The 27,011-nt window shown below is 40.1% G+C and overlaps 2 protein-coding genes across 10 annotated transcripts in view; one reads left to right on the forward strand and one right to left on the reverse strand.

Annotated features, from left to right (window-relative positions):
* ART3 (ADP-ribosyltransferase 3 (inactive)) overlaps window positions 1–17,280 on the forward strand; it is a 38,137-nt gene extending 20,857 nt beyond the window's left edge. For 2 of the 9 annotated variants that reach the window (XM_047798257.1, XM_047798258.1), the window contains 9 exons: window positions 6,085–6,117; window positions 7,284–7,316; window positions 8,580–8,609; window positions 10,098–10,130; window positions 10,746–10,778; window positions 11,923–11,955; window positions 13,510–13,542; window positions 15,302–15,364; window positions 16,732–17,280. In XM_047798257.1, coding sequence (XP_047654213.1) covers window positions 6,085–6,117; window positions 7,284–7,316; window positions 8,580–8,609; window positions 10,098–10,130; window positions 10,746–10,778; window positions 11,923–11,955; window positions 13,510–13,542; window positions 15,302–15,364; window positions 16,732–16,856 — 416 coding nt within the window. In that variant the 3' untranslated portion in view covers window positions 16,857–17,280. Of the gene's footprint in view, window positions 1–6,084; window positions 6,118–7,283; window positions 7,317–8,579; window positions 8,610–10,097; window positions 10,131–10,745; window positions 10,779–11,922; window positions 11,956–13,509; window positions 13,543–14,827; window positions 14,858–15,301; window positions 15,365–16,731 lie in introns of all 9 variants that reach the window. The other 7 variants (XM_047798259.1, XM_047798262.1, XM_047798263.1 and 4 more) reach the window with 7 other exon arrangements.
* Window positions 17,281–18,859: 1,579 nt separating this feature from the next.
* The window catches only part of NUP54 (nucleoporin 54), a 36,169-nt gene continuing 28,017 nt past the window's right edge, over window positions 18,860–27,011 (reverse strand). Inside the window, 3 exon segments of the mRNA XM_047798256.1 lie at window positions 18,860–19,708; window positions 23,104–23,214; window positions 23,651–23,770. Of these exon segments, the coding sequence (XP_047654212.1) occupies window positions 19,580–19,708; window positions 23,104–23,214; window positions 23,651–23,770 (360 nt within the window). The 3' untranslated portion in view covers window positions 18,860–19,579.

Consider the following 27,011-nt stretch of genomic DNA (forward strand, 5'->3'; position numbering starts at 1 on the left):
TCTTGTATTGATCTCTTTATCATTAAATAGTGTCTTTCAGGAGTTCCTGTCGTGGCGTAGTGGTTAACGAATCCGACTAGGAACCATGAGGTTGCGGGTTTGGTCCCTGCCCTTGCTCAGTGGGTTAACGATCCGGCGTTGCCGTGAGCTGTGGTGTAGGTTGCAGACGCGGCTCGGATCCCGTGTTGCTGTGGCTCTGGCGTAGGCCGGTGGCTACAGCTCCGATTCGACCCCTAGCCTGGGAACCTCCATATGCCGCAGGAGCGGCCCAAGAAATAGCAAAAAGACAAAAAAAAATAGTCTTTCTTTATGGACTTTGTTTTAAAGTCTGTTTTGTCCAACATGAGTATTGCTACCCCTGCTTTCTTGTTTTTATTTGCATGAAATATATTTTTCCATTTCCTTACTTTAAATCTGTGTATGTCTTTTGCCCTAGAATGAGTTTCTCTTGTAGGCAGCATATTATAGACTTTTTTTTTCAATCTGCCACTGTTTCTTTCAATCAGAATATTTAGTCCATTGACATTTAAAGTAATTATTGACAAGTATGTATATATTGCCATTTTAAACATTTTCCAGGTGATTTTGTAGTTCTTCCTTACTCATTTTTTTCTTTGTGTGGTTAATGGTTTTCTTTTGAAATATGCTTTGAATTCCTTTTTTTGTGACTCTATTATATGGGTTTTTTGTGGGTACTCTGGTTTTCAAGTATGTTAACCCATAACTATATCTACTTGCTTTAGACTGATAGTCGTGTTAGTTCAAACACATTTTTATTTTATTTTATTGTCTTTTGTCTTTTTGAGAGCCACACCCACAGCATACAGAGGTTCCCAGGCTAGGGGTCCAATTGGAGCTGCAGCTGTCAGCCTACACCACAGCCACAGCAATGCCAGATCCTAGCCGCATCTGTGACCTGCATCACAGCTTGTGGCAATGCCAGATCCTTAACCCACTGAGCAAAGCCAGGGATCGAACCTGCAACCTCATAGTTCCTAGTTGGATTAATTTCCGCTGAGCCATGACGGGAACTCCAGTTCAAGCACATTTTAAAAGATCTACATTTGTTTACCTCCCTCTCCCTATTTTGTTATTTTGATGTCCTATTTTACATCTTCATGTTTATCCTTTTTTGGGGAGGGGGTGCTGTGCTCATGGCATGTGGAAGTTCCTGGGCCAGGGATCATATTTCCTTTTGCTGTTAATTGTAGTTACAATCACTTTTACAAAACTTTTTGATTGTTTTTTAATCTCAATATGGCTTATTTAAGTGATCTTCAGTCCTTTTATATATTTGCCTTTCCTATTGTGACTTTTCTTTTCCTATAGATTGTTGCTTCTTTTCTGTTTGGAGAGGATGTTTCAATATTTCTTTTAGGTTAGGTTTAATATTGCTGTAGTCTTTTAGTTTTTGCTTGTCTGAAAAAGTCTTTCTCTCTCCTTCCATTCTAAAGGATAATCTCTCTGAGTAGATTATCCTAGGTTGCAGGCTTTTTACTTTCAAGACTTTATTTATTTATTTATTTATTTTTGTCTTTTTTTTTAGGGCCGCACCTGCAGCATATGGAGGTTCCCAGGCTAGGGGCCTAATCAGAGCTATAGCTGCTGGCCTATGTCATAGCCACAGCAATGTCAGATCCGAGCCACATCTGCAACCTATACCATAGCTCATAGCAACGCTGGATCCTTAACCCACTGAGTGAGGCCAGGGATCGAACTCACAACCTCATGGTTCCTAGTCAGTTTCATTTCTGCTAAACCACAATGGGAACTCCTCCAAGGCTTTAAATATATGATGCCACTCCCTTCTGGCCTGCGGAGTTTCTGCAGATAAATTTGCAAATAGCCATACGGGAATTCTTCTGTAACTGACTGTTTTTCTCTTGCTGCCATTAGATTCTTCTCTATCTTTAACTTTCTCCATTTTAATTATGATGTCTTGGTGTTGATCTCTTTGGGTTCATCTTGTTTGGGATGCTCTATGCTCCCTGTACCTAGTTACCTATTTGCTTTTTTTAGGTTTGTTAAGTTTTCAGCTATAATTCCTTCAAACACATTCTCACTAGCTCTCTCTTCTCCTTCTGGAATTTCTATTATGCATAGGTTGGCACATTTTATATTATCCCATAGATCCCATATGTTACTTGTTTTTTTTTTCATTTGTCTTTCTGTCTGCTGTTCTGATGGGCAATTTCCATTTTCTGTCTTCCAGATCACTTATTTCTTCTGCATTATTTAGTCTGCTATTCATTGCTTCTAGATTGATTTTTTTTTCTTTTTAGGGTCACACCTGTGGCATATGAAAGTTCCCAGGCTATGGGTCAAATCAGATAAGGGTGGAATCAGAGCTGCAGCTGCTGGCATCTGCCACAGCCACAGCCATGCCAGATCCAAGCCACATCTGCAACCTGCACTGCATCTTGCAGAAACACTGGATTCTTAATCCATGTGAGGACAGGAATTGGAACCTGCATCCTCATGGATACTAGTTGAATTCTTACTCCACTGAGCCACAGTGGGAACTCCTAGATTGATTTTTTTTTTTTTTTGCTCGCAACTTCTAGAGTGATTTTTTTTTCTTGGCAATTGAGTTAATTTTTGTTCTTCTCTTTATGGTTTCTAATTCTTTGTTACAGTGATCTGTATGTGTATCAATAATCTTTCTGAATTACTTTAGCATTTCCATTGCCTCCTTTTTGAACTCAGGGTCTGGTAGGCTGGAGAGGTCTATTTCATTGTGCTTTCAGGGGATTCCCCTTGTTCCTTTCATTGAGAGTAGTTCCTTTGCTTTTTCAATTTCCTTAAATTTATCTGTCTCTATGAATTTAGGAGAAACAGTTATCTACTGTGGTCTTGAAGGACTGTTCTTTTATGTGGGAGTGTCCCTGAGTAGACTTTATGAGTCCAATATTTTGGGTGTGAGGGCCGCTTTTAGTGTGGATGCCAGACACGTCTTTCCTCAGGATGTGCTGACCATTAACCCCTTGATGGGAGTTGTGATTGGTGTTGTGGTGACCAGAGCCTATACTTGACGTCGGGCAGGGTCTTGTCTTTGCTGCCTGGCTGTCACAGCCATGTCAGAGGATGGGATCTGCACCCTAGTTGTTGGAGTAGAATCTCTGAGGGTTGATTTGATAAAGATCCATTGCCCTTAAGCATGTGCTCTGTCTCCACGTAGGTGAGCACTGAATTAAGTGTGGCCCATGTGGTCACAGTGAACCTGTGCACTAACCCATGCAGGCTGCTGTGGTTTTTCCTAGAGATAGTCCAAAGTCCCATCCCTTTATTGCCTAGCTAGTCTGGTACTGGGGGCCAGGGTGTTGTGGCTTCAAGAGTTAAAGTGACTACGTTGCCACCTGCGACCTGAGCCATCTCTGTGATAGTATTCTCCCAGGACCTGTCTACCCTAGTCTGGCTCCAAGCTGTAGTGTGAGCTGGGCAGAAATGGGCACTCCTACCAAGAAAGGAACATCCGAGTATGTCTTCTCCAGGAGCTGTTTGCTCAAGATGTGATTCTGTGATGCTGCCTGCCACCTGGTATGCACACCAGCAAAATCCACTGGTGGAGCCAAAGTCTGTTATGTGTGCAAGCAATGGGCTCTGATGGCAGACCCAAGCTTTGCCCCGCATGTGCTGACAATGGGCTCTGGTTTGGCCTAGACCATGCCCCAGGCTCTCAAGGATGTTTCTGCATAGAAGAGCAGAGTCCTCTCCCAGGGTCTTTTTCCCTGAGTTTCAGTGCCTAGCTGCTACACATATTAGCAGCCCACCCAGCATATGTTTCAGGCTGGGATGTGTGGCAAGGTGGCAGCTGTTTCTCTCTACCCTGATTGCTAGTTAGCAAGCCAGCACATGTGCACTCCTCATGAGCAAAGTCCGGGCCCCTCTAGCTCCTCTGATGGGGGGTCTTTGCAGAGCAAGGGCCTGCCCGTGAGAACCTTACCCCATTTATAGATCCCTCTTGGGGGACTGGTCCCACCCTGATGCCTTTTTTTTTTTTTTTTTTGGTCCCATCTGGCATCTTTTTTGAAGCTTTGGTTGTATCAGAGATCTTCAACGATTTCCAGTTGGTTTTCTGTGAGAATTGTTCCACACATAGGTATCTTTTTGATGTGTTTGTTGGAGTGAGGTGAGCTCCATATCCTCCTACACTCCACCATCTTGATCTCTCCCCAGCCCTACTGCTTCTTTAGAAACCCCAAATAGTTTGATTGATACCCTGTCACTGAAAACCCTAATGGAAAATTAAATCCAGAGTCAAATAAGGAGGAGAAATGCAGTCTTTTTTAAGTGGCTCTGTGTTCAATATTGAGATACCCATTTTCTACTACTGAGAAGACTCTTGAAACTTTTGTGCATAAAAATCACTTGAAGTACTTGAAGATTACATAGGCATCAATCCCAGAAATTTTGTATCAGTAGTCTTATCTAGAGTCCTGGAATTTGCAGTTTTAGTAAGCTCCCAGGTGATCCTGAAGTATGTGATTGGAAGATGACACTTGGAGAAACATGCTCTAACATGTGCCACAGACAAAAGATAAAGGCTCTTAAAATTCCCCAGTGCCTTGTCCCCAGGCCTCTGTTATGTCTGTAGCTTTCTCATCCGCAACTCTCACCTTCACCTTCCTCTCAACTGAGGCTTGTGGGTGAGGTCTGCACCCATTCATCTCCTACTGAGACAACATTCTCTAGTGGTCTCTAGAACTGTGTTTTGAAATTCCTTGTATAGACAAATATGTGAGGTTATGCTCAGGGTACCATCCAGATTCTTAGAGATTTGTACCATTTCCTAACCAGTAGAAACTGGACTAAGTCATCCGGATTCTTGGTTTAAACTCCATGAATGGAGCAGAATTTGAGAGCAGGTTCTAGAGGAATGCATCTCACAGTGAAGACAGACCTCTCAGAGACTCCCCCATCTTAGATCAAGAGGTTTGCCCTCAGGTAGCTGAACTTGCAGATGAGATCAGTGAGTTAGCAAGGCTTGGAGAGAGAACACATAACATGTTCATGCGGCATTCTGGGAGGACCTCTATGGCTCATGATGGCACTAAATCATAACACCCTCTTGCTGAACTGCCTGTGTTTTTTTTTTTTTTTTTTTTGCAGTTTCTTGGCTCCTGTGGCATATGGAGGTTCCCAGGCTAGGGGTCGAATCGGAGCTGTAGCCGCCGGCCTACGCCACAGCCACACCTACGGGGGGATCTGAGCTGCATCTGCAACCTACACCACAGCTCACGGCAATGCCGGATCCTTAACCCACTGAGCAAGGCCAGGGACTGAACCCGCAACCTCATGGTTCCTAGTCGGATTCGTTAACCACTGCGCCACAACGGGAACTCCTGAACTGCCTGCTTTAACCATTGTTGGGCCAAGCTAGCAGTCTGCCCCTTATGTCACATCTCAAGGAGAGTCACTGTGGCCCTGATGACTTTTTCTAGGGCATCACAAGCAAGAGGATCTAGGGCCTTATGTGTGTACTGTTAGATGCCATGTTCCATTCCCCCAAAATTGTGAATTTCCTTGCCTATAGATCAGGGTTCTGGTACAGACCAACTTTGTTTCTCTATATGAATGTAAGGGATATTTGTTTATATATTCAGAGACATCAAAGGTCTGATTGAGATTCTTTTCCTCCAGTGGGTAGGAATTGTCATAGTAAAGGGATAGGTTAGCTGTCGAGGAGGACATTTAGTTATCTGAAGAGAGGATTAATTAAATAGTAAAATTTTCTCCTAACTTTTGCAGACTAGTCCTAGAATAGAATCAGAAAGTGTTAGCTTTGAAAAAAAAATAATAAAAAATAAAGAAAGTGTTAGCTTTGGATGAGACTTTAGAGGTCACTTGAAGCCGTCTTCCAATAAAAGATACAGATAAAGAAACTGAATTCCAGAAATGTTAGCTGTTTTATCTCAGTCTACTGCTTTAGTGACTTACTATGAATGCAAAGAAGTACTTTGCACTAAATCATGCGTGTGATAGACTAGTAGCTGACAGATTACCAATAGCTACAGACCAGTTTGAAATTTTCACTAGGTTAGATTGTGTCTAACTAATAAATAAAGCTTTATCTTTATGTTTCAGGACTGAAAACTGCAGATTGTGTTGAGAACATGGGTAAGATATACTTTGAAATATTATCTTTGTGATGGGAATTTTGTCAGTGTTATTTCTCACAGGTTTGAGTCAGAACCACCCCCCATACTGTCCTACTGTCAGCCATTGTCTTCTCAAGGCCGAGTTGTACTACTGCGACTGTCTCTGTGGGCAGACGTGCAGGAGGCCACCTCTCTCCCCACACCTTGTCTGTGGCTCGTCTCTCACACACTGCCTTTGCCTTGGGCACGCAGGGATTGTGCCACTCTGGCCCTAGCCTGTTATTATAGGAACTTAAGGACTTGTGAATTGCCCTACATGACTCCTTTGCACAGAGTTAGATTCATATTCCTGTGTTTTGACATCTTAGGAAGTAATATTTGGAAGGCTGATGAAAAAATAGAGTAAATATAGCTCAAGGGGACAGGCCACGGGGACAGAATAGTAGGTAGCATTGTCTGCTTCAGAGTTCTAAGAGTATTCAGGAACAACATTATCAAATTAGACCCAACCAACTTGAACCAGAGTTACCAGAAAATGCCTTGGGCCAGTGCATGCTTTGGGTGGATATTTTAAAGATTTCCTTATTAAGAAATTTGAAAATGTGTCCATTTCTAGCTATCTTCTTGGCTCATTTTTCTATGAATTCTTCTTCAAGTAACTTAAATGAATCTATATCCATTTGTTTTTGAAAATGAAATTTTATATTTCTCATATTGCCGTATTTTGCATTAATTTTGAAAGTAAGCCAACTCAAATCTTTATTATTTATAAGCATTTAAAAATAGACTAATTAAGAGTTCCCGTCCTGGCTTAGCGGTAATGAACCTGACTAGTACCCATGAGGATTTGGGTTCAATCCCTGGCCTTGCTCAGTGGGTTGAGGATCTGGCATTGCTACGATCTGTGGTGTACGTTGAAGACATGGCTCAGATCTGGTGTTGGTGTTGCTGTGGCTGTGGTGTAGGCCAGTGGCTACAGTTTGGATTCAACCCCTATCCTGGGAGCTTCCATATGCTGTGTGTGCAGCTCTTGAACAAAACAAACCAAACGCAAAACACTGATTAGCACAACATTGTAAATCAACTGTACTTTAACAAAAAATATGTAAAAAATAGCTGAACATCTGAGTATATCATTCACATGTGAGTGTAGTACTCTGTAATGAAAATGTGTTTGTGTTTCAGAATATTTTCAACCCATCTATGTCTACAACCCTGGTGAGTATGCTCTAGTTTGTAAAAATAACCCCTACATGGATATTTAATAGTTCTTTCCTGTTAAGCGGGTTCAGTTCTTGGCAGAAGAAAAAGAGTACTTTGCACATATGAAGGAGTAGCTTGGCAGATAGGATCGGGGAGGGGGAAGGAATCTCGTCTGGGGAAATTCACCTCCCTCCAAATGAGAGAGTTGGCTCCCTGAAGATCTGAGTACTATAGAAGCAGTCTGGGGAATAAGGTTCATCAGCCTGAAGAGCTAGTCACTCTCCACAGGTCTGAGGCCTCTTCTTTGTAGCTCTATGTTCAATCATTGAGATTAGCATGTATGATACAAACATCCAGATCAAAGTAGAAAAATTAGTTGTTTGCCTCTCTTTCTTTTTTTTTTTTCTTTTTGCCTTTTCTAGGACCGCTTCCACGGCATATGGAGGTTCCCAGGCTAGGGGTCGAATTGGAGCTGTGCCAGAGCCACAGCAACTCGGGATCCAAGCCGAGTCTGCAACCTACACCACAGCTCACGGCAACGCTGGACCCTTAACCCACTGAGCAAGGCCAGGGATCGAACCCGCAACCCCATGGTTCCTAGTCGGATTCGTTAACCACTGCGCCACGACGGGAACTCCTTTCTTTTTTTTTTCTTTTTTGTTTTTGTTTTTGTTTTTGTTTGCCTCTCTTAAACAAGCTGATGTGTGGTGTCATTTGACTGAAACACCTGGGTAATTAGACAGTTTTTCCCCCAAGTATCAGCTTAGGGCGATATGGCCCAGATCACTTCTTTGCATCAGGTTCTCTGTTAGGTATCTGGCCCATGTAGCTACAGTGTTTTTCTTTGTTGGCAGTTAACCAAAAAAGTATGTTGTTTACCTAATGTTTAGAAGCTGTTTTCCTGTCCTTGTGTGGAACATTTCATGCCCCTGAGTAACACTTCTTATTGAACCAGTGCAGCTGCAGAGTTTACCAGTCACTTCATAGGGACTTTGGCTAACTCTTCAGGACAGACTTTTTTGTAGCTTGTGGAGATTGCTAGGAGACTTGCTCTATGTGACAGTTTTTCTTAGTGGGAAAGGCCAGAGGAACGTTCCAGCCCAGTTAGCCAAGGTGCATTTAGAACGTGGCTGATGCTTAAATTTGGTGGCATTAGTTTACTGGATATGTTAAATGGATCTTTATGCCATATTATCTGAAAATAGTTCTGCTCTGTCTTTGGTAACTCCCAATTACTTCGTTCTGTCAATAAAACTGTTGAGTTTCTTTTTGTAACAGGGGAGAAAAACCAGAAGCTTGAAGAACCTGGTAAGATATTTTCATAAACTCTGGAGGCTTGTATTTGCAAGACAGCTGCCTTAGGAGAAGAGCAGGAGGCATGTGGCGTGGTACAGAAAGTGGAGCAGAGGCAGAGCCCCCCTGAGGGTACAAGTGGGCTACTGCAGACCCTCCCGAGTTCCAGACAGCCTTCGCAAGGGTCACACAGCAGCTCTTCGTATCTCCTGTCTAACAGGCTGTGGTCATCCTAGCAGAGTGGGTAGAGAGACATGAGGAAGTAGTTCCAGAGACTGTTATTTTCAGCTTCCTGCCAGCATGGTTTTTGTCTTTTTAAAAAGTGATATTCTTCAAGAGTGCTAGGACAAAAGCACTCTCATAAGTTACTGGTGACATTATATAAGTCAGACAATTTCAGTTAGTATGTATCACTAGCCTTGTAACTGTCCATACCCCGAAGTTGCCTTGTGGTGCTGGTCACAGCTGGGGCTCAGGTTCATTCCCTAGCCCCGGGAACTTCTGCATGCCATGGTTGCAGTAAAAAAAAAAAAAAAAGTCCATACCTTTTAACCCAACTATAACATTTTTAGATATTTGTCCTAAGGAACATAAAAATTTGTGTACAAAATATGTACAGAAATGTTTATTGCAGTGTTATGCAAGTGATGTTAAATAAATTATATACATATTATGAAACACTAACCAATTTAAAAATCTTGTTTTTGAAAAATATTTAAAGATATGAGAAAGTACTTATAATACAGTGATAATAAAAATAGGATATAAACCAGCATATGGAGTATGATAGCAACTTTATTTTAAAATGCAAAAGATACAGACTTCCAGTTAAGAAAAAATAAGTACAGGAGATGTAATGTATTACGTGACTATAGTTAATCGCTTTATGGTGTATTCGAAAGTGGTTAAGAGAATAGATCCTAAGAGTTCTCATTACAAAGGGAAAACATTTTTTTCTTTTTTTTATATCAATATACTGGGTGTTAACTAAACTTATTGTGGTAAGCATTTCACAGTATATGTAACTCAGGTCATTATGCTCTACTCCTTGAACTTATTGTGTAGTGTTGTATGTCAGTTATATCTCAATAAAACTGGGGAAAATGCTAAAGAAATGCAAAGAGACAGAAAGGAAAATATGCGGGGAAATTAAGAGTAACTCTGATATCTAGAATTATGAATAATTTTTAACAATTTCCTTTGTTTTTCTAAATTATCTGTAATTAAAAAATAAATCATGGGAAATATAGGTCAGAGTCTTTGGACTAAATCTAAAAAAAAAGGCAATAGGAGCTGTTTGCTTAATCTAGAAGTGATCCTGGGTCAGTAGCCATAGTTCTCGCAGTACCTTGGGCACCAGTGGATTAAATCTTCTCTTTTACCTATTCACTGCCATCTCTCAAAGCTTTTTAGTTTTCCACTGTAAAACAGCCATATAAATATAAGGTTAAAATTTTAAGCTGATTGCATTTAGCACTAAATAGTTCCTATTTTCATCTTTAGGAATGAAAAGCCAGGATTCCACTGTCTCGCCTGGTAATTGACCTTTTACTCTTGAGACTAGTTGCCGGGGTTCAAGGAGACATGAGGATTCCCAGAACTAACAACATTACTGGACACGGAATTTGAGGAATGAGTTAAGCCCAAACAGAGGGACTCTAGTTATTGAAGGCTTATTACATTCTGAGCAATAATGTACTAGGCACTTTTATAATGCATTACCTTTAATCATCACCTACTACAAACCTACATGGTATTTCTTTTGCATAAATATGGAAATGAAGGTCAGAGGGATTAAGCCTGCCCAGTCATAGAACTGTAACTATAATGACAGTAGAACTAAACCAAGCAGAATCCTACACCCAATCCAGTTTCATTTAAAAACCATTGTACTAGGACTGCTTTATGAAGATAAGGTTTGCCAAATCATGAAGTTTTCTTGAAGTCCAGCATATGGCGTTTGGGCTTTGTCCAGTCAGAGAATGAAGACCAAATTGAAACTGTTTTTGTTGCTCTTCCCTCCCTCCTTCATTCCTTCCTTCCTTCCTTCCCTCCCTCTTTCCTCCCTCCCAGGGGAGATGTAGACAAAAGGGAGCATTAACAATGCAAGATAATTGATGAACACTAACCAATATTCATTTCTGTCTTTAGGTGTGAAGAGCCAAGAAGCCACCCAAATACCTGGTAAGACAGCTTTATTTACTCTCTGGGCCCAAGTAGGAAATGTGAAGAGAATGCCCGAGTATTAAAGACTATATTGGGGAGTTCCTGTCGTGGCGCAGTGGTTAACGAATCCGACTAGGAACCATGAGCTTGCGGGTTCAGTCCCTGGCCTTGCTCAGTGGGTTAACGATCCGGCGTTGCTGTGAGCTGTGGTGTGGGTTGCAGACACAACTCGGATCCCGCGTCTGCAGGATCCGAGCCGCTGGTGGCTACAGTTCCAATTCGACCCCTAGCCTGGGAACCTCCATATGCCACAGCAGCGGCCCAAGAAATAGCAAAAAAAAGAAAAAATAAATAAATAAAATAAATAAATAAAACACAAAAGGAAAGTTTAAAAAAAAAAAAAAGACTATATTGGAGTTCACATCGTGTTGCAGTGGAAACAAATCCGACTGGGAACCATGAGGTTGTGGGTTTGATCCCTGGCCTTGCTCAGTGGGTGAAGGATCTGGTGTTGCTGTGAGCTGGCATAGGCCAGCAGCTGTAGCTCTGATTTGACGCTTAGCCTGGGAACCTTCATGTGCTGCGGGTTGCGGCCCTAAAAAGACAAAAGACAGTAAATAAATAAATAAATACTATATTATCATGAGACTATTATTCATTAGTATTTCCTAGTTATCCTACAATGATTTAGCTGGGGAAGAGGGTAGAAAAAGTGGCTTTCCTTCCTAATGTTCATGTGTTCCCAGCAGCAAAGTTAGCTCTGTTGGTATGGCTGAGGGCCAGGTTACTGGGCCCGGGATGCCTGCAATGCAGACCTTAGATTCTCCAGCTAAAGGCATGCAATAGAAACTTCAGCTTCTTGTGAAAGCTGTCAGCTTTGACAAACATCTCAGCATCTAGATCTCCAGATAACTAAACCTAATGTTCTCCTGGCATAGCGGCCGACTCAGTGGGGCGCCATGGCAGAAGGCTCCTCTGAGCTTGGCATGTAAATCTGCACAGTGAGGGTTCATGTGGCCAGAACGTCTATAAAAAGCCAGAAGCCACAGTGCAGTGGGTTCTTTGCCACTTGTATCACTTGAGCTCATCACACAAGAAAGAGTTTGCAAATTGTACCCACTGGAGCTAACTGCAAGTCACTGAAAATTTCTTTCTCATCTAGGAATGAAAATTCCAGAACCTTTCTCAGTACCTGGTAAGTGATGCCAGGCCATGCCTGCAAGGAAGCTGCCAGTTTGGGGGGTATAGGTATATAATTGTCACCACTAGATATGCAGGGAGGCTGAGTATTCTGCACAAGATCGCAGAAGTGAGAGTGAAGGACTCAGGTCTCCTAACTTACGGCCAGATTTCCTTACAACTCGTGGTTCCTGGAGTTCCCATTGTAGCTCAGCAGTAATGAACCTGACTAGTATCCACAAGGACGCGGGTTTGATCCCTGGCCTCCCTCAATGGGTTAAGGATCTGGTATTGCCATGAGCTGTGGTGTAGGTCGCAGATGTGGCTTGGATCCTGAGTTGCTGTGGCTGTGGTGTAGGCCGGCAGCTGGAGCTTTGATTCGACCCCTAGCCTGGAATTTCCAGGCCCTAAAAAGCAAAAAACAAACCAGCTTGTGGTTCCCCACATGTTTTTCCAGTATATATCTCATGGCAGATATAATCTACCTTTAAGGTAAAATCAGGAAAACAGGTATTTTAAAAGTGTGAGGTTGTCACTGAAAGCAAGGATTTTGAGGGGCCTTGAGCTTCTTTGGTCAGAGAAACTGAAGAGTGATTCCTGTCAAGTTCTTCAGAAGGTCCTTAGAACTTATGCTTATGTGGAGGAAGAAAATTAAAAAGGCTCTCAAACAAAAAGTTTTTTCCTGGGACAAGGAAAAGTTAAAAAAAAAAAAAAGGTGGGCACAATCTGATATTTTACTGGAGAGCTGTGGACAATAATAATACTTCTCTATGCCTCAGAACTGTCATCTTTCAAGTGTGGTTTAACACACGTTTACCTCATGGGAGAGTTCTTAGGACCACAGAGACAAAACTCAGGGTGCAAGCCCTGGCTAATGCTTGAACCATTTCTTCCAAGTTCGTGTAGTGTTTTGCAAATAATTTTGGTAGGTTGTGTTACTGTGGAATGATCATCTGTTAAGGTAATTAGATTTTTGGCACCTGGTAAATGACATCCACCCACAAAGTACTGAGCCTTGGCTGCCACTGCTGTCTTTGGGTAGTGCACGCTGTGGACAGAAAGGGCAGGCACGGTTAGTGACCTACAGCGCTGACGGGGCCCAGAAAGAGACTCTAGGAACACTTCTTCCCATGTTCACCCAGATTTCAACTGTTGGACTTATTTGGCCACAACTCCCAAGTGAACCTCTAATGACACTGATGCCACACCTCGTGTGTCTGCCCCTCTTCAGCTTGCTGGACCCGTGTGGCTAGTATGCTCATTGGCACCTTACCAGGCACACTGTTGTCAAAGGCAGCTGCTGAGCATGGTGTGGGGGATGAACGTGGCTATGTAGACAGACACACCCAACTTTGTTAAGTTTCTCTTCTGCCGTTTTCCTCTGGATAACTTTGTATAAGTTACTTTACTTTTCTGCACCACTGCTTCTAAATGTAAAATCAAGAAAACTTCTGTCTTGCAGGCCTGATTAAAGTCCTAATGAGAAAAAGTATAGATAAAATGAAAGGTAGTTTAAAATAGTAAATGGTAGCTGCCTCTATTATTAACTGAAAATCTTTTTCTCATTTAGGAATAAAAAGGTTGCAACCAGATGAAAAACCTGGTAATAAACTCTTTACTGGGGTGGAGGTACCATGGGTTCTGAGTCCTTTACCATAATCATTCAGTTAGCGCCATCGTAAGGGGTCTGGGAGAGGACACTTGAGCTGTACAGCTTCTGACATCCAGTCTGCAAGCAAGGGGGGGAAACAATGAGGACTCCTCTCTGTGAGTGCAGACGGCTCTTACGGCTCTCTGGGCCAGGCAGAAAAAGACACTTGACCTGAAATTGGAACAGCTGGCATCTAGCTACACCTGTCTGTTCCAGGATGAGGCTGTTGTGAGGGAATCTGGAGTCATAGGAATAGCATCATCGAAGAGCTGTGTGAGAGCCATCCCACATGGGGCTGTCGTCCCATGCTCCTCACTGCACGCTCATGGCCTCCAACAAATAGGCCACTCAGTTTGGCGGGGGCTGTTATGTACTGCACCCACTCCTAGAAAGGTGGGTGTAGTGCAGGCTTTTCTAAAAAGTGGTGTCAAAACATTTACACGGGATCTCATGTAATCTCATGTAATCCAGTAAGAGAAATGTTGTGATCACCAGTTCAGAGATGAAGACATAAGAATATATAGGAAAGTTAAGGAACCTGTAAATGGCTAGAATGAGACAATCAGGACTCAAAACATTTCAAGTTTTATTCATTTTCTGTAATACAACACTTGTCTTCCAACCAGTTAGTTACAGGAAATACACCTCTAATCTGGGCTACTAGAATTGGCATCTGACTTCAAAGCTGTCAAAATATGGCAATATTATTTCAATGCTCAGCACACACTTGGAGTCAGAATAGCATAGTAATAAGAGCAGAGGTTTTGAAATCAGGCGTTGCTACCAGTGATTACCTCTGTGATTTTATGCAGGTTTTGGGGAACATCTGAATAATAGGGGTAATTCTACTACCTACTAGGACTGTAAGAAATAAAGGGGACAGTGTACATAAAGCATTCGGTTAATGCGTGACACATAGTAAACACTCAACAAATGGAAGGTATTACGGTTGTGCTTGGCAATCTGAGTTCAATATGTAGAAAAAATACTTTTCTATAAATGAAATTTTAACCTTTCTTTTAATGGAAATACACATACATGGTGTAAAAAAAAAAGTTTAAATGAGCAAAAACTAAACTGTCCATATATATATATGGACATATACCTCTGAACCTAACATCCTGCCCTAGTCCCACACCCAGAGATAACCAAGTTTGTTTAATCATTTAATCAGATTTTTCTGTTTGGGATAAATAGGTGAATAATGCAGTTAACTCAAAATCTGTTTATATTTTAGAAGGCAAAAATCAAGATATCAACAATCCTAGTAAGAAGTATCTCTTTTCCCTTAGTTGTTAAATGCCTGTTTTTGTGATACAGAAATATTTATTTTTCTCAACAAAAGAAACAAAATCATGTAACACAATACATGTCAGATCTAAACGCTTACATGTGCAAATGGTGGGGGGCAGCTTGACTTTGCTTCTTAAGCGATCGTTTGAACTGTGTATAGTTCAGACTTTTTTGAGCAATGGTTCTCAACCCTGTCAACCCAGTTCTCCCTTTTTAGAGTAAAAATTGTAAAAAGCTATCCTGGAATAAGATTCATAGATAAGACCCACTTGTACCCATTAAAAACAAAAACAATATAATATCTTAACTATAATTTATAATAAAATTACATATTTCAATATGTAAATGCATAGATTATTCTAGAAGACATAATGAAGTGGTCAGATGATTATGTTTACTTACACAAGTTTGGATTTAGGAGAGGACCGGGAGCTATTCTGTGCACGTACAAGAAAAAGTGAAGAAATACCATGGGCACTAGGTAGAATCTAATGTTTATTAAAATCACCCAGAAACATTTTGCTTCTGTTTAAAACTGACTTAGGTCCTGGGTTTGAGCATGATAAATAGGTTTCTAACTTACATGTATGTTTAGTGCATTTGAAATTTATGTGGAAGTGGGTCGATTTTTTCGTTGTGCCACACTGTCCATAGCATTGTGGGATACTACCCTTCTACTTCTACCCCACTGTTGTGACAATCAAAAGACAGCCTAACAGATTTCCAACCTGCCTCTTATGGGGCAGTACCACCCCCTTGAGAACCACTGCTCTCTAGTAACAAACTAATGCACGAGTGCACCTGTCTGTCCGTTTCCCCATCTGTATGCACGTAACTGCATGTTTATAATGATGACAAGTCAATCCATGAGCTGAAGGTTTTTGTAACATTTACTAGTTATTTCTCTTGGTTTCTTTATGAAATCTGAGTGGTGGTTCCATTTGTATATTTCTAGTCAGTCTTCCTTTGAATAGTCTCAACTAGAACACAGCCAAAAATCAGACAGATAGCTAACATTAAGAGCAGTAGGAAACACACCGTAATGAGATGGCCAGATTCCAATGTACTGCTCCACTAGTTCAGATAAATGGAAAGCAGTTTCCTCCAGAAGTGTTTTCTGTCTAGAGGGAAAAAGTTGATTTTTAGCAAATCAGAGTGCAGGGCTTAGCTTTTAAAAAATGCAGCTGTAGGAATTCCCATTGTGGCTCAGAAGTTAATAAACCTGACTGGCATCCATGAGGACGTGGGTTCGATCCCTGGCCTTGCTAAGTGGGTTAAGGATCTGGGGTTGCCGTGAGCGGTGGTGTAGGTCCCAGATGCGGCTTGGATCTGGCGTTTGCTGTGGCTGAGGTGTAGGCCAGCAGCTGCAGCTCTGATTCAACCCCTAGCCTGGGAACCTCCATATGTCACAGGTGTGACCCTAGAAAGACAAGAAAAAGCACAGATATTTCTGTTGTATATTGGTAGAGTATGCATGTGAAATATACTATCTTACTTGAAGTAGAAAAGACAGAATTAAGCTGTATCTTGCATGTAGAGAAAGAAAATGAGAATTTAAAATTTCTAAGAAATTCTAGGGAACTTGAACAACAACAGATTATCTTGTCTATACAGATATTAAAAGGCTGAGGAATCCTAGATCAGCACACCCTGGTGATGATAGATATGAAAAATGTAGCCCCAAATCTGTAATGAACTATTTTTAAAGTGTTCCTGGTTAGAGGTATTTCACGTAAGTTTCTAACTCAGCTTGAATGTGTGCTTATATACTCAGGATATATAGCATAGGTGGATGAAACTTGATATTAAAAATGACATGTGTCACTGACTCTGTGTTCTCATTAACAGCTCCAGCTCCAGGTCCAGGTCCCAAAACCCATCACTTCGCATCTTCTGGCAAAATGCTCCTTCCAACATTTGGAACATTCATTTTAGTCGGTGCCTCTACTATAAATCCCTTTACTGCGCTGTAGTCTGACACATTCTTTATTACCTGAAATATACTACCGGCCTCCCACAGAAATCATCAAAGGAATGATGTATTTTTCACTTGTTGGCCAAAGTCAGTTGACAAAATAAGAACTGCGTATTTGTTATTCACCTCACAAGTTCGGGTAATTGATCAATATCTCATAGAATTGTTTTTACTTATTTCTGTATTAATCTTATTGCAAAAATAAAAATTACACTTTTAATTCAGTAAAAGACTAAAATTACTAGAATTTCAGTAGAATTGCCAGATATTAAAATGTAAAGTTAGTAGAGTTTAAGATGAGTTTAATTCCTGAATTAGAATTTTAAATGTGTTGTACTCATCTTTAAAAGATCAAACTTTGACTTCAAATAGTGTATTCAGTCTCTGCTTTCTCTCGTCAATAAATGAACACTTTATATTTCTATAGTTTACTAAGTATTTAATATTCATAGTCCCTAATTTGAACCTCATGTTAACCCAGGCAGATGGTACTGAAAGAATATTTCATGCTCAATACGCAAGGGAAAATGAGATTATACAATATAGTACTCTTTTTCCAATGTACTGTGGTAGTTAAATAGTAACTGATTTTAGGGCTTTGGTAACTGACACAATGCTAATATTTTTAAAAGGAATTAAGGCCACTTTCAAAAATATAGAAAAAAAAAAGCTATATGAAATCTAAACTAGGCATGAGAGGTTTGATATGCTTTAATTTTATCATTTACCTAGCTTCATACTCAGAATTTTGAGTGGACTGAACATCTATAAATTGTGCTGGGGAATACTAGTCATGAGGCCAAAGTGAGCCTTTCTTTCTTGTGTCCCCCAGATCTACAATTTGGTTATCACTTGCTTGGAACACAACTCAGGTACAGACCAAATCCAGTTACCTAACCAGTTAATGAACAAGGAAGGATCACAGGCTTGCCTTACACACATAGTCAGCGCAGGATCAAAACTTAATCTGGGCCTGTCTTTGAAAAGCCCTGAGCCCTGTCTAGGGCTGATGAAATCAAAAACCTGATAATACAATATCAGAGCACAAAAAAATGAAAGGCTAGAGAAGTGAGCACAATGTGCGTTGATTAGCCAGCTGCCCAACAGAGAATGTGGCTCAATGAGTAACAACTCTCATCTGTTAGATCAACAACTCTTGCTATGATAAGATGGCATGCAGGGGAACACACTCCTTCCACATGCACTACGTGGATGAGAAGAATGGAAGTGCTTATCTTCTGGGCCAAGGAGCAAACGGAGAGAAAAAAATTCCTCCCACCTCTTGGAATTGCAGCAATGAGTAGGAAGGTATGATGAAAGGGTGGTACAGAGAGGAGTATATAACAAGTTTGCCTGTGGTAAACTTGCAAAAGTGGCTGCACACTTCTAGCAGCTATCATGGAAAGAGAGAGAATGAGCTGTAAAGTTTGTCTCCTACAAAACTGTTACCTGGTCTGCATCTAGACAGAAAGTCCTTCAGTGGGACCCAAGAGGATGGCTCTGGCTGGACATACAGTGCGTCACACTCCTCACCATCTTCACAGGCAACACGGTGGCAAGGTTCCTCGGGCTGTTTCTTACGATAAACATCATAAGCCAAAGCATTACCCAGAAATGTCAAGTTAAAGCATTAAGTTTAATGCTTTAACTTTTAATGCATCCTTAAGAGGGGCAGACATGATGCAGCCCAGGTGTGCAGTCTGCAGTCAGAAAAACTCTTAAAATTATCTAGTTAAAAAATCACTGTTGCACATCATCAGGTCTATTCAGATTTTCCAGTGTTTTCAGATACAACATATTAGAGAATTCTGTATCCTAGATGACTCCTGAAGGAATTTTTATTTGCTACACCCTCATCAAAATATATCAGTGTTGCTACATTTTCCTAGGAGGGAAAAGTCAGACTTAAAACCAGGATGAAACTGAGTTGTGATTATGATTTAATACTTCTGTGGACATGAATGGTCATTCTCCAAGAGCCAAATAAAGCACCAGACAGAATTATATAAAAAGTAATTACAATCAACAATTTATTCATGTTTTCATCTTTTTTAGAAATAAAGTTTAAAAAACAAAAAAGTTGAAAAATGATAAAACATAACTTTGTTATATCCTAATTGCTTAGGTGTGTTCTGTAAATTCCAAATAAGTAAAATAATATAAAAATATATTTTCAAGTCTTTGTAGAATGAAAAGAAAACCACATTAATCATTAAATACTTAGATTTTTCTTTGCTCCTCTTCCCACAGATGAATTCACAAATATAAAAACTGATGTACATTTACATTTTGAAGTACAAATCTCCAACAGCCAAATGATTATACAGTTTATTTTGTTATGTGCAAAGTTGATATTTCATATTTACTTGCCACGGAAAGCAGAGTACAGGCTCAATGGAGAATAATCATTAAACACTGATTGTTTTGAATGATGCTGCTGTAAAAATGTACAATAGTACATATTTTTCGTAATTACATATTCTTTTAAAGTAATTACAGCTTTTAGATGTAAATCTTTCAAAGGCTATCTCTGAAGAGCAGTTAAATGACTCATTTCAGATTCGATGATTAATAATTTACCAGTAACCTTCTCAAAAACCAAGCCAGGAGAGAGGATTGGTTTTTTTCCCCCCTCCATGTGGTCAGTTTCATTCTTAAGGAAAGCTTGGTGTATAACAAGAAGATGTACCTCACAAACCTTAAACATGAGTTTGTGAACTGTCAACTGAAGACACCACTTCTGATGTGGAGGGTTTCATTCAATCCGTGTTCTACCAACTTGATATCTTCTAGGTCATCTTTTATGATGCTAATCAAGTGGCTAAGGCCTTCCTGTTGTTGTTTCAAATGCTAAAAGAAATTGAAATAGTAAAATATCACTCCAAGCTACTCAGGAAAAAACTAGTTTTCACTATTTCACTAACAATACAGCACTTAGTATCTGCCCTAAAAATACACATATTTAGACACTTGCATTGTATCATTTGCTAAGACTTTTATATGACCTACAGTAAAATACTATGGTAAAAAGCAATAAAATATATAATGAACAATATATGCAACAGAAATTTTACAAAAGACAGATGTTTATTAGATTCCTTTTATCAACCTCTGATTAAAAAAAGATATGTTAAAACAATGTAGGAAGATACTCAAATGTGGATGACGAACAGAATAATCGTTCTGAAAACTGAGGATTTCCATGTTTTGAAGTACAAAGCGATGATAACAGTGATAACTACCAACTGCTAATATTTTGAAGCATCCTTCCCAGATGTTAAGGCAGCTTTAAGAGCTTCATGGGCATTAACAAACTTAACTTATTTAAAATCCCTTTGCAGAGTTCGTCATGGCTCAGTGATTAATGAACCCAACTAGTACCCAAGGAGACACAGGTTCAAGCCCTGGCCTCACTCGGTGGGTTAAGGATCTGGCATTGCTGTGAGCTGTGGTGTAAGTCGCAGATGTGGCTCGGATCCCACATTGCTGTGGCAGTGGTGCAGGCCAGCAGCTGTAGTTCCGATTGGACCCCTAGCCTGGGAACCTCCATATGCCGCAGGTGTGGCCCTAAGAAGACAAATGAAATAAAATCCCTTTGAGCACGCACCCTTTGGGGTGGTGGGTACCATCATTACCTCTTCTCTACAGATAAACTGAGAAACAGGTAAATAACCTGCTCAAGGTCATAAACTAAGTGATGAGCCATGATTCAACCCAAAACAATATACTGCTTTTCGTCATTTTAGGTAGGTGTTTATATTATTCCCAGTTTTACTGCATACATAAACACTTTCATATAATTCTTTACTCCAGTGTGCTGGAATCTTAATTTATTTTACTGTAAATAACTTTTTTTGCTGTTTTTTATGGCCACGCCCATGGTATATGGAGGTTCCCAGGCTTGGGGTTGAATCAGCTGTAGCTTCCAGCCTACACCACAGCCACAGCAATGCAGGATCCAAGCTACTTCTGTGGTCTACACCACAGATCACAGCAATGCCAGATCGTGAGCGAGGTCAGGGATTGAAACTGCAGCCTCATGGTTCCTTGTCGGATTCGTCTCCACTGCGCCATGAGGGGAGCTCCTACTGTAAATATTTACAATGGAATATAATCGAGTGTACGTATACTTTTAAAGAACCTAGGAGCCAACTAGTTTTTAGCTGCATAAAATGGGAATATCCATTCTAAGAAACGTAATAAAATCAGATTTGTTGATGACATTTATAGCCACCTAAAATCCTCAGGGCCATGCCAACCAGCCATGCCAATTAGTAGCACCTAACAAATTCTACAAAGTTTACCATCTCATTTTTTTAGATGCAGGTGATGGCTGGACAGCATTTACTAAACCAGTGTATAGATTTATACCAATGAAAACATGCTAGAAAAGTACTTACTCGCTTTTCCATAGAAAGTGAATTTTAGACAAGCAGCTGCAGGTTTTGCCTACCCTAGCCTCCACCCAGGTCCCCCAGGGCTGACAAGATCAGTAACTATGTAGTTATAATTTGTATGTGGCATCATATAAGTGGGGAAGATGGGATAGAAGGAAATTATTTCTCAAACTCCAATGCGCATACAAATCACTGTGATCTTGAAAAATGTAGATTAAGAAGGTCTGGAGTGAGGACAGATTCTGCATTCCTTTTTGTGTGTGTGTGTGCGTGCTTTTTAGGGCCGCCCCCAAGGCATATGGAGGTTCCCACGCTAGGGGTCCAATCGAATCTACAGCTGCCGGCCTGCACCACGGACAGCAACGCAGGATCCGAGTTGCGTCTGTGACCTACACCACAGCTCATGGCAACACCAGATCCTTAACCCCACTGAATGAGGCCAGGGATTGAACCTGCAACCTCATGGTTCCTAGTCAGATTCATTTTGGCTGTGCCATGACAGGAACTCCATACTCTGCATTTCTAATGACTTCCCAGCTACCATTGCCACTGCCTTATGCATTGGGTAACAGGGTCTAGGAAGCTTTGGTGTCTGTATTACCTCTGAATTTATCTTTTGGGAGAGGCAGGGGAGAGAATGATTCACTTTTTTTTTTTTTGGTGGTAAAATACACATAACATGAAGCTGTCCATTTTAACTTTTTTAAAAAATAGCCAAGCCATGCCATATAGAAGCTCCCAAGCCAGGCAGGGAATGAATCCGAGTCACACCTTCTGCAACATTGGATCCTTTAACCCACTGCGCCAGACCGGGGATTGAACCTGTGCCTCCACAGCAACCCAGGCCACTGCAGTCAAATTCTTAACCCTCTGCACCACAGTAGGAATTCCTATCTTAACCATTCTTAAGTGTGTAGTTCAGTAGCACTGAGTAAATCATGTGGAACCAGCGTCTATGTGGAAAACTTTTTCATCTTCCACAAATTGAAATTCTGTACCCATTAAACCCTAACTTCCCATTCCTTCTCCCCCAGCCCCTGGCAACCACCATTCTACTCTCTACGAGCTAGACTACTCTAGGTACCCCAAATGAGTAAATCATACAATTTTTGTCCTTTTAAATCGGTTTGTTTCACATAGCACAACGTCTTCAAGGTTCATCCCTGTTGTGTGTGTGAGAATTTCCTTTTAAGTGTAACAAATTTTCCATTGTCTATATATCCCATATTTTGCTTATTCCTCCATCTATAGACACTTGGATTGCCTCCACTTTGCTCCTGTGAATAATGCTGCTATGGATGTGAGTGTACAAATAGCTGAGTCCCTGCTTTCGATTCTTTTAGGTGTGTACCGAGAAGCAGAACTGCTGGACTATATGGTAGTTCTGTGTTAATATTCTGAGGAACCATTTTCCATAGTGGCTGCATGCACATTTTACACTGCCCCCAGTATGAGGGTTCTGTTTTCACATCCTCTCAACACTTATTTTTTTGGTTTGTTTCGTTTTTTTTCCCCCCATTATAGCCATCCTTATGGATGTCAGGTGGTACATTCACCTTTTTAAAAGTTCATTCTAGGAGTTCCTGTGGTGGCGCAGGGGAAATGAATCCGACTAGAAACCATGAGGCTGCGTGTTCAATCCCTGGTCTCGCTGAGTGGGTTAAGGATCTGGCGTTGCCATGACCTGTGGTGTAGATTGCAGACGAGACTTGGATCTGGCATTGCTGTGGCTGTGATGCAGGCTGGCGGCTGTAGCTCCGGTTAGACCCCTAGTCTGGGAACCTCCTCATGCCGAGGGTGCAGCCTTAAACAGCGCAAAAAGAAAGTTCATTCTAGTACAGCACTTACCTGCTTGATTTCTCGCAACAGATCTGCATCTATATAATATCTTTCTTCAGATTTGACTGCTCCAAAATGATTCTGCATCCTGATTTGGGACATCAGTTCATTGAGTCGGCCCTAAAAATAATACTGGTATGAATTACAACTGCTCACAATAGCAACCATTTCTAAGAATGTTTTATTTTAAAAGGATAGGTGGCACTAAGGTGTCAGTTCCCCCTCTGTACACTATTTGAAACATTAATACAACCCCAGAACATCATGATTAAGAGTCTACTTTAAGACAGTTTGGGGGGTGGGGTATGTGCTTGGGTTGTGGGATGGAAATCCTGTGAAATTGGATTGTTATGATCATTATACAACTACAGATGTGATACATTCTTTTGAGTAATAAAATTTTTTAAAAAGTCTACTTTAGAAAGCAAATTTGGATTAAAGCCAGCAAATACTTAATAAAAACAAGTATACATAATTCCTTTCTGAAGACCAAGTAACATTTCTCTGCAGATCCACCTGAAACAAATTCTAGCTTTAGGATCTGATAAGTGCTTACCTTAAACTGAGTGGGGGCATTTAGTTCACACTGAATTGTATCTAGCTGAACTCGCAACTGCTCTTCATCAGCTTGGATGGCATATCCACTCTTCCTCTGAATTTCCTGTTTGATTAGGACCTATATAAAGAAAACCCACCAATATGGATAGAATCAACTCTTTTCAGTTATGCATGTAATTTTATTATACATCAATTGTTGAAAGAAATTAGGTGAATACATTAACAACAAACAGTATAACGGTTCAAGATCTGAATCATGTCTGCACATTTTTATTAGGCAACTTACATTAATTTGTTACTTTTAATGACTATGTAGTTTTCATGCATTATTATTAAATTACTTAATAAAACCAATAATTTATTCAAGTATTTTTACACTGAGGGGCATATATTTTGTTTCTAGTTTTGACACTATGGACAACGCTGTAATAAACATCTTTGTGTATATATACAAGAAAGAGAGTGCTGGGTTTAAAAGTATGTGTGTTCAGTCTTCAGCAGCTGCTAGATTCCCAAAAGATCCTAACAACTTACATTCATAAGCCACATATGAGTACCCTTTTCCACACATTCCTGTGAGCAATAGATCATGAAGTTTAATTTTTTCCCAATCTGATAAGTATAAAGGCATCTCACGAAATTTGAAAAAATTTGCATTCCCCTGAATGCTAAAGCACCATCCATCTTTTAACTGACAAGAACTATTTTGTATTTGCTCTTCTGTGAACTGCCTTTACACATTATTATTATTATTTTTTGTCTTTTTTGCCTTTTCTAGGGCTGCTCCCACGGCATATGGAGGTTCCCAGGCTAGGGGTCGAATCGGAGCTGTAGCCACCGGCCTACGCCAGAGCCACAGCAACGTGGGATCTGAGCCGTACCTGCGATCTACACCACAGCTCACGACAACGTCGGATCCTTAACCCACTGAGCAAGGCCAGGGATCGAACCCGAAACCCTATGGTTCTTAGTTGGATTCGTTAACCACTGAACCACGACGGGAACTCCTACACATTCTTTACTCATATTTCAGTTGGGGTTTTTTGGGGTCAAATTATATAAGATCTCTCTATAACAAACACTACAACTAAAATCAGTGCTGTCTGCAAATTCAATTTTTTTCTTTTTAAAATAATATTTAAATGTTCTAGTTCTTACATAGACAATTTTGTTTCAGTTCCTGGCTTTTTGGCCAAAACCCTCCAACCCTAGGTTGTATACTCCCACCTCAAAAATTTCTTAAAGTCTTCGATGTACTTTACTTTTGTCTATGGTATGATACAGTGACCTAATTTTATTTCATTTTCCAGATGGAGAGTCAGTTGCTCTAGCATTATTTGTTAAATAAATCCACTGAACTGAAATACCACCTTTCTCATATTAAGATACAGGTGCATCTCCAAAGACAACACAGATGGCCAAAAAGCACATGAAAAGATGCTCAACCTAATTATTAGAAAAATGAAAATCAAAACTATAATGAGCTATCACCTCACACCAGTCAGAATGGTCTTCATCAAAAAGTCTACAAACAGCAAATACTGCAGAGGGTGTGGAGAAAAGGGAGCCCTCCTACACTGCTGGTGGGAATGTAAACTGGTGCAACCACTATAGAGAACAGTATGGAAGCTCCTCAAAATACTAAATCTAGAACTACCATATGATCCAGCAATCCCATTCCTGGGCACATATCCAGAGAAAACCATTATTCAAAAAGATACATGCACCCCAATGTTCACTGTGGCACTAGTTACAACAGCCAAGACATGGAAGCAACCTCAACGTCCATCGGCAGAGGAGTGGATAAAGAAGATGTGATACATATATATACAATGGAATATCAGCCATAAAAAGCATGAAATAATGCCATCTGCAGCAACATGGATGAACCTCTAAAATACCATACCAACTGAAGTACGTTAGAGAAAAATATGAGATCACTAATGTGGAATCTAATAGAAATCATACAGGAGAACTTACCAAGAGAAACAGATTCAAAGATTTCAAAACCCTTTATCAAAGGGGGAATGGGGATGGCATAAACTAGAGGGGTTGGGATTGATAAATACACACTACTACAGACAAAAGAGATGGCTAACAAGGACCTATTGTGCACCACAGGGAAATTTCCTCGATACTGTATGATAACCTATACAGGAAAAGAGTCTAAAAAGGAACGAATATATATCTATATGTGTGTGTAACAGACTGACTTTGCTGTATGCCTGAAATTCATACAATTTTCCCAGTCAACCATATTCCAATAAAATTAAAAAAAAAAAAAAAAGACAGGAGCATCCATTTCTGGATTCCCTATTCTGTTCTATTGATCTTTATGTCCCATCCTATGCCAGTCGGCATATTGATTTGATTATAAGAGCTTTGAAATAGGTTCTAAAATTTGATAAAACAAGTCTCCTTCACTATTTTTTTTGGTCCCCTAAAGTTATTCTCAAAATACTTATCCTTATTTATGAACTAAAAGATTTTAATCAATTTTTAAGTTGTAATTCATTTTACAATTTTACAAAGTACATATTTTGTTTATCTAAGAGAATGGTTTGTCTCTCTACTTGTGAAAACTTTAATACACTGATTTTTGTACATTTACCTCATATTGAGCCATATTACATTAATATTATAGTTTATTTCCTTAGGTTTTCTAGATATACAATCATGTCACCAGCAAAAAGAGATAATTTAATCTCTTTTCAATGTTTATATTAACTACCTTGCTCATTATATTTATGAAAACCTCTTCAGATAACAGTGAATTTTTTAATAATATTGGGTAGCAGGGTTTAGTTTCTGAATGTGATTTTAGTGCTTTGCTCCTTAAGAGTATTTGCTGTTCATTTTTGGTAACTAGTCTTTATTATATATTTTCCTTTCACAAGTTGATAATGATAAACTATGCTGATAGATAATCCTGCTATAGAACCAATCCTCCATTCCTGAAATGAACCCTAGTCAAAGTGTATTCCTTTAGAATTTGATAAATCGTTGGATTCTCTTTATTTATAATTTCATTAAGAATTTCTGCCTTTGTTTTCTTTGGCCAGATTTACTGAGGAACGATCACATACAACAAAATTCATCCTTTTTAGGCGCACAGTTCTATGTATTTGGACAAACAGGTTACCATCACCACAATCAGGATATACAACATTTTCATCCCCCACCCAAGTTCTCTCCTGGTCCCTGGAGTCTCCTCTCCCCGTACCTCCTGCTCCTAGCGGCTCCTGATCTGTTACTCACCTCTAGTTTTGCCTTTTGCCTGTGTTACATAACTGGAAACATGCCATATGTAGCCTTTCAGTCTGGCTTCTTAGCATAATTGGCATCTCTATTAGAATTAT

This window comes from Phacochoerus africanus, chromosome 10 (assembly GCF_016906955.1).
Source record: "Phacochoerus africanus isolate WHEZ1 chromosome 10, ROS_Pafr_v1, whole genome shotgun sequence".
Classification (NCBI taxonomy): domain Eukaryota; kingdom Metazoa; phylum Chordata; class Mammalia; order Artiodactyla; family Suidae; genus Phacochoerus; species Phacochoerus africanus.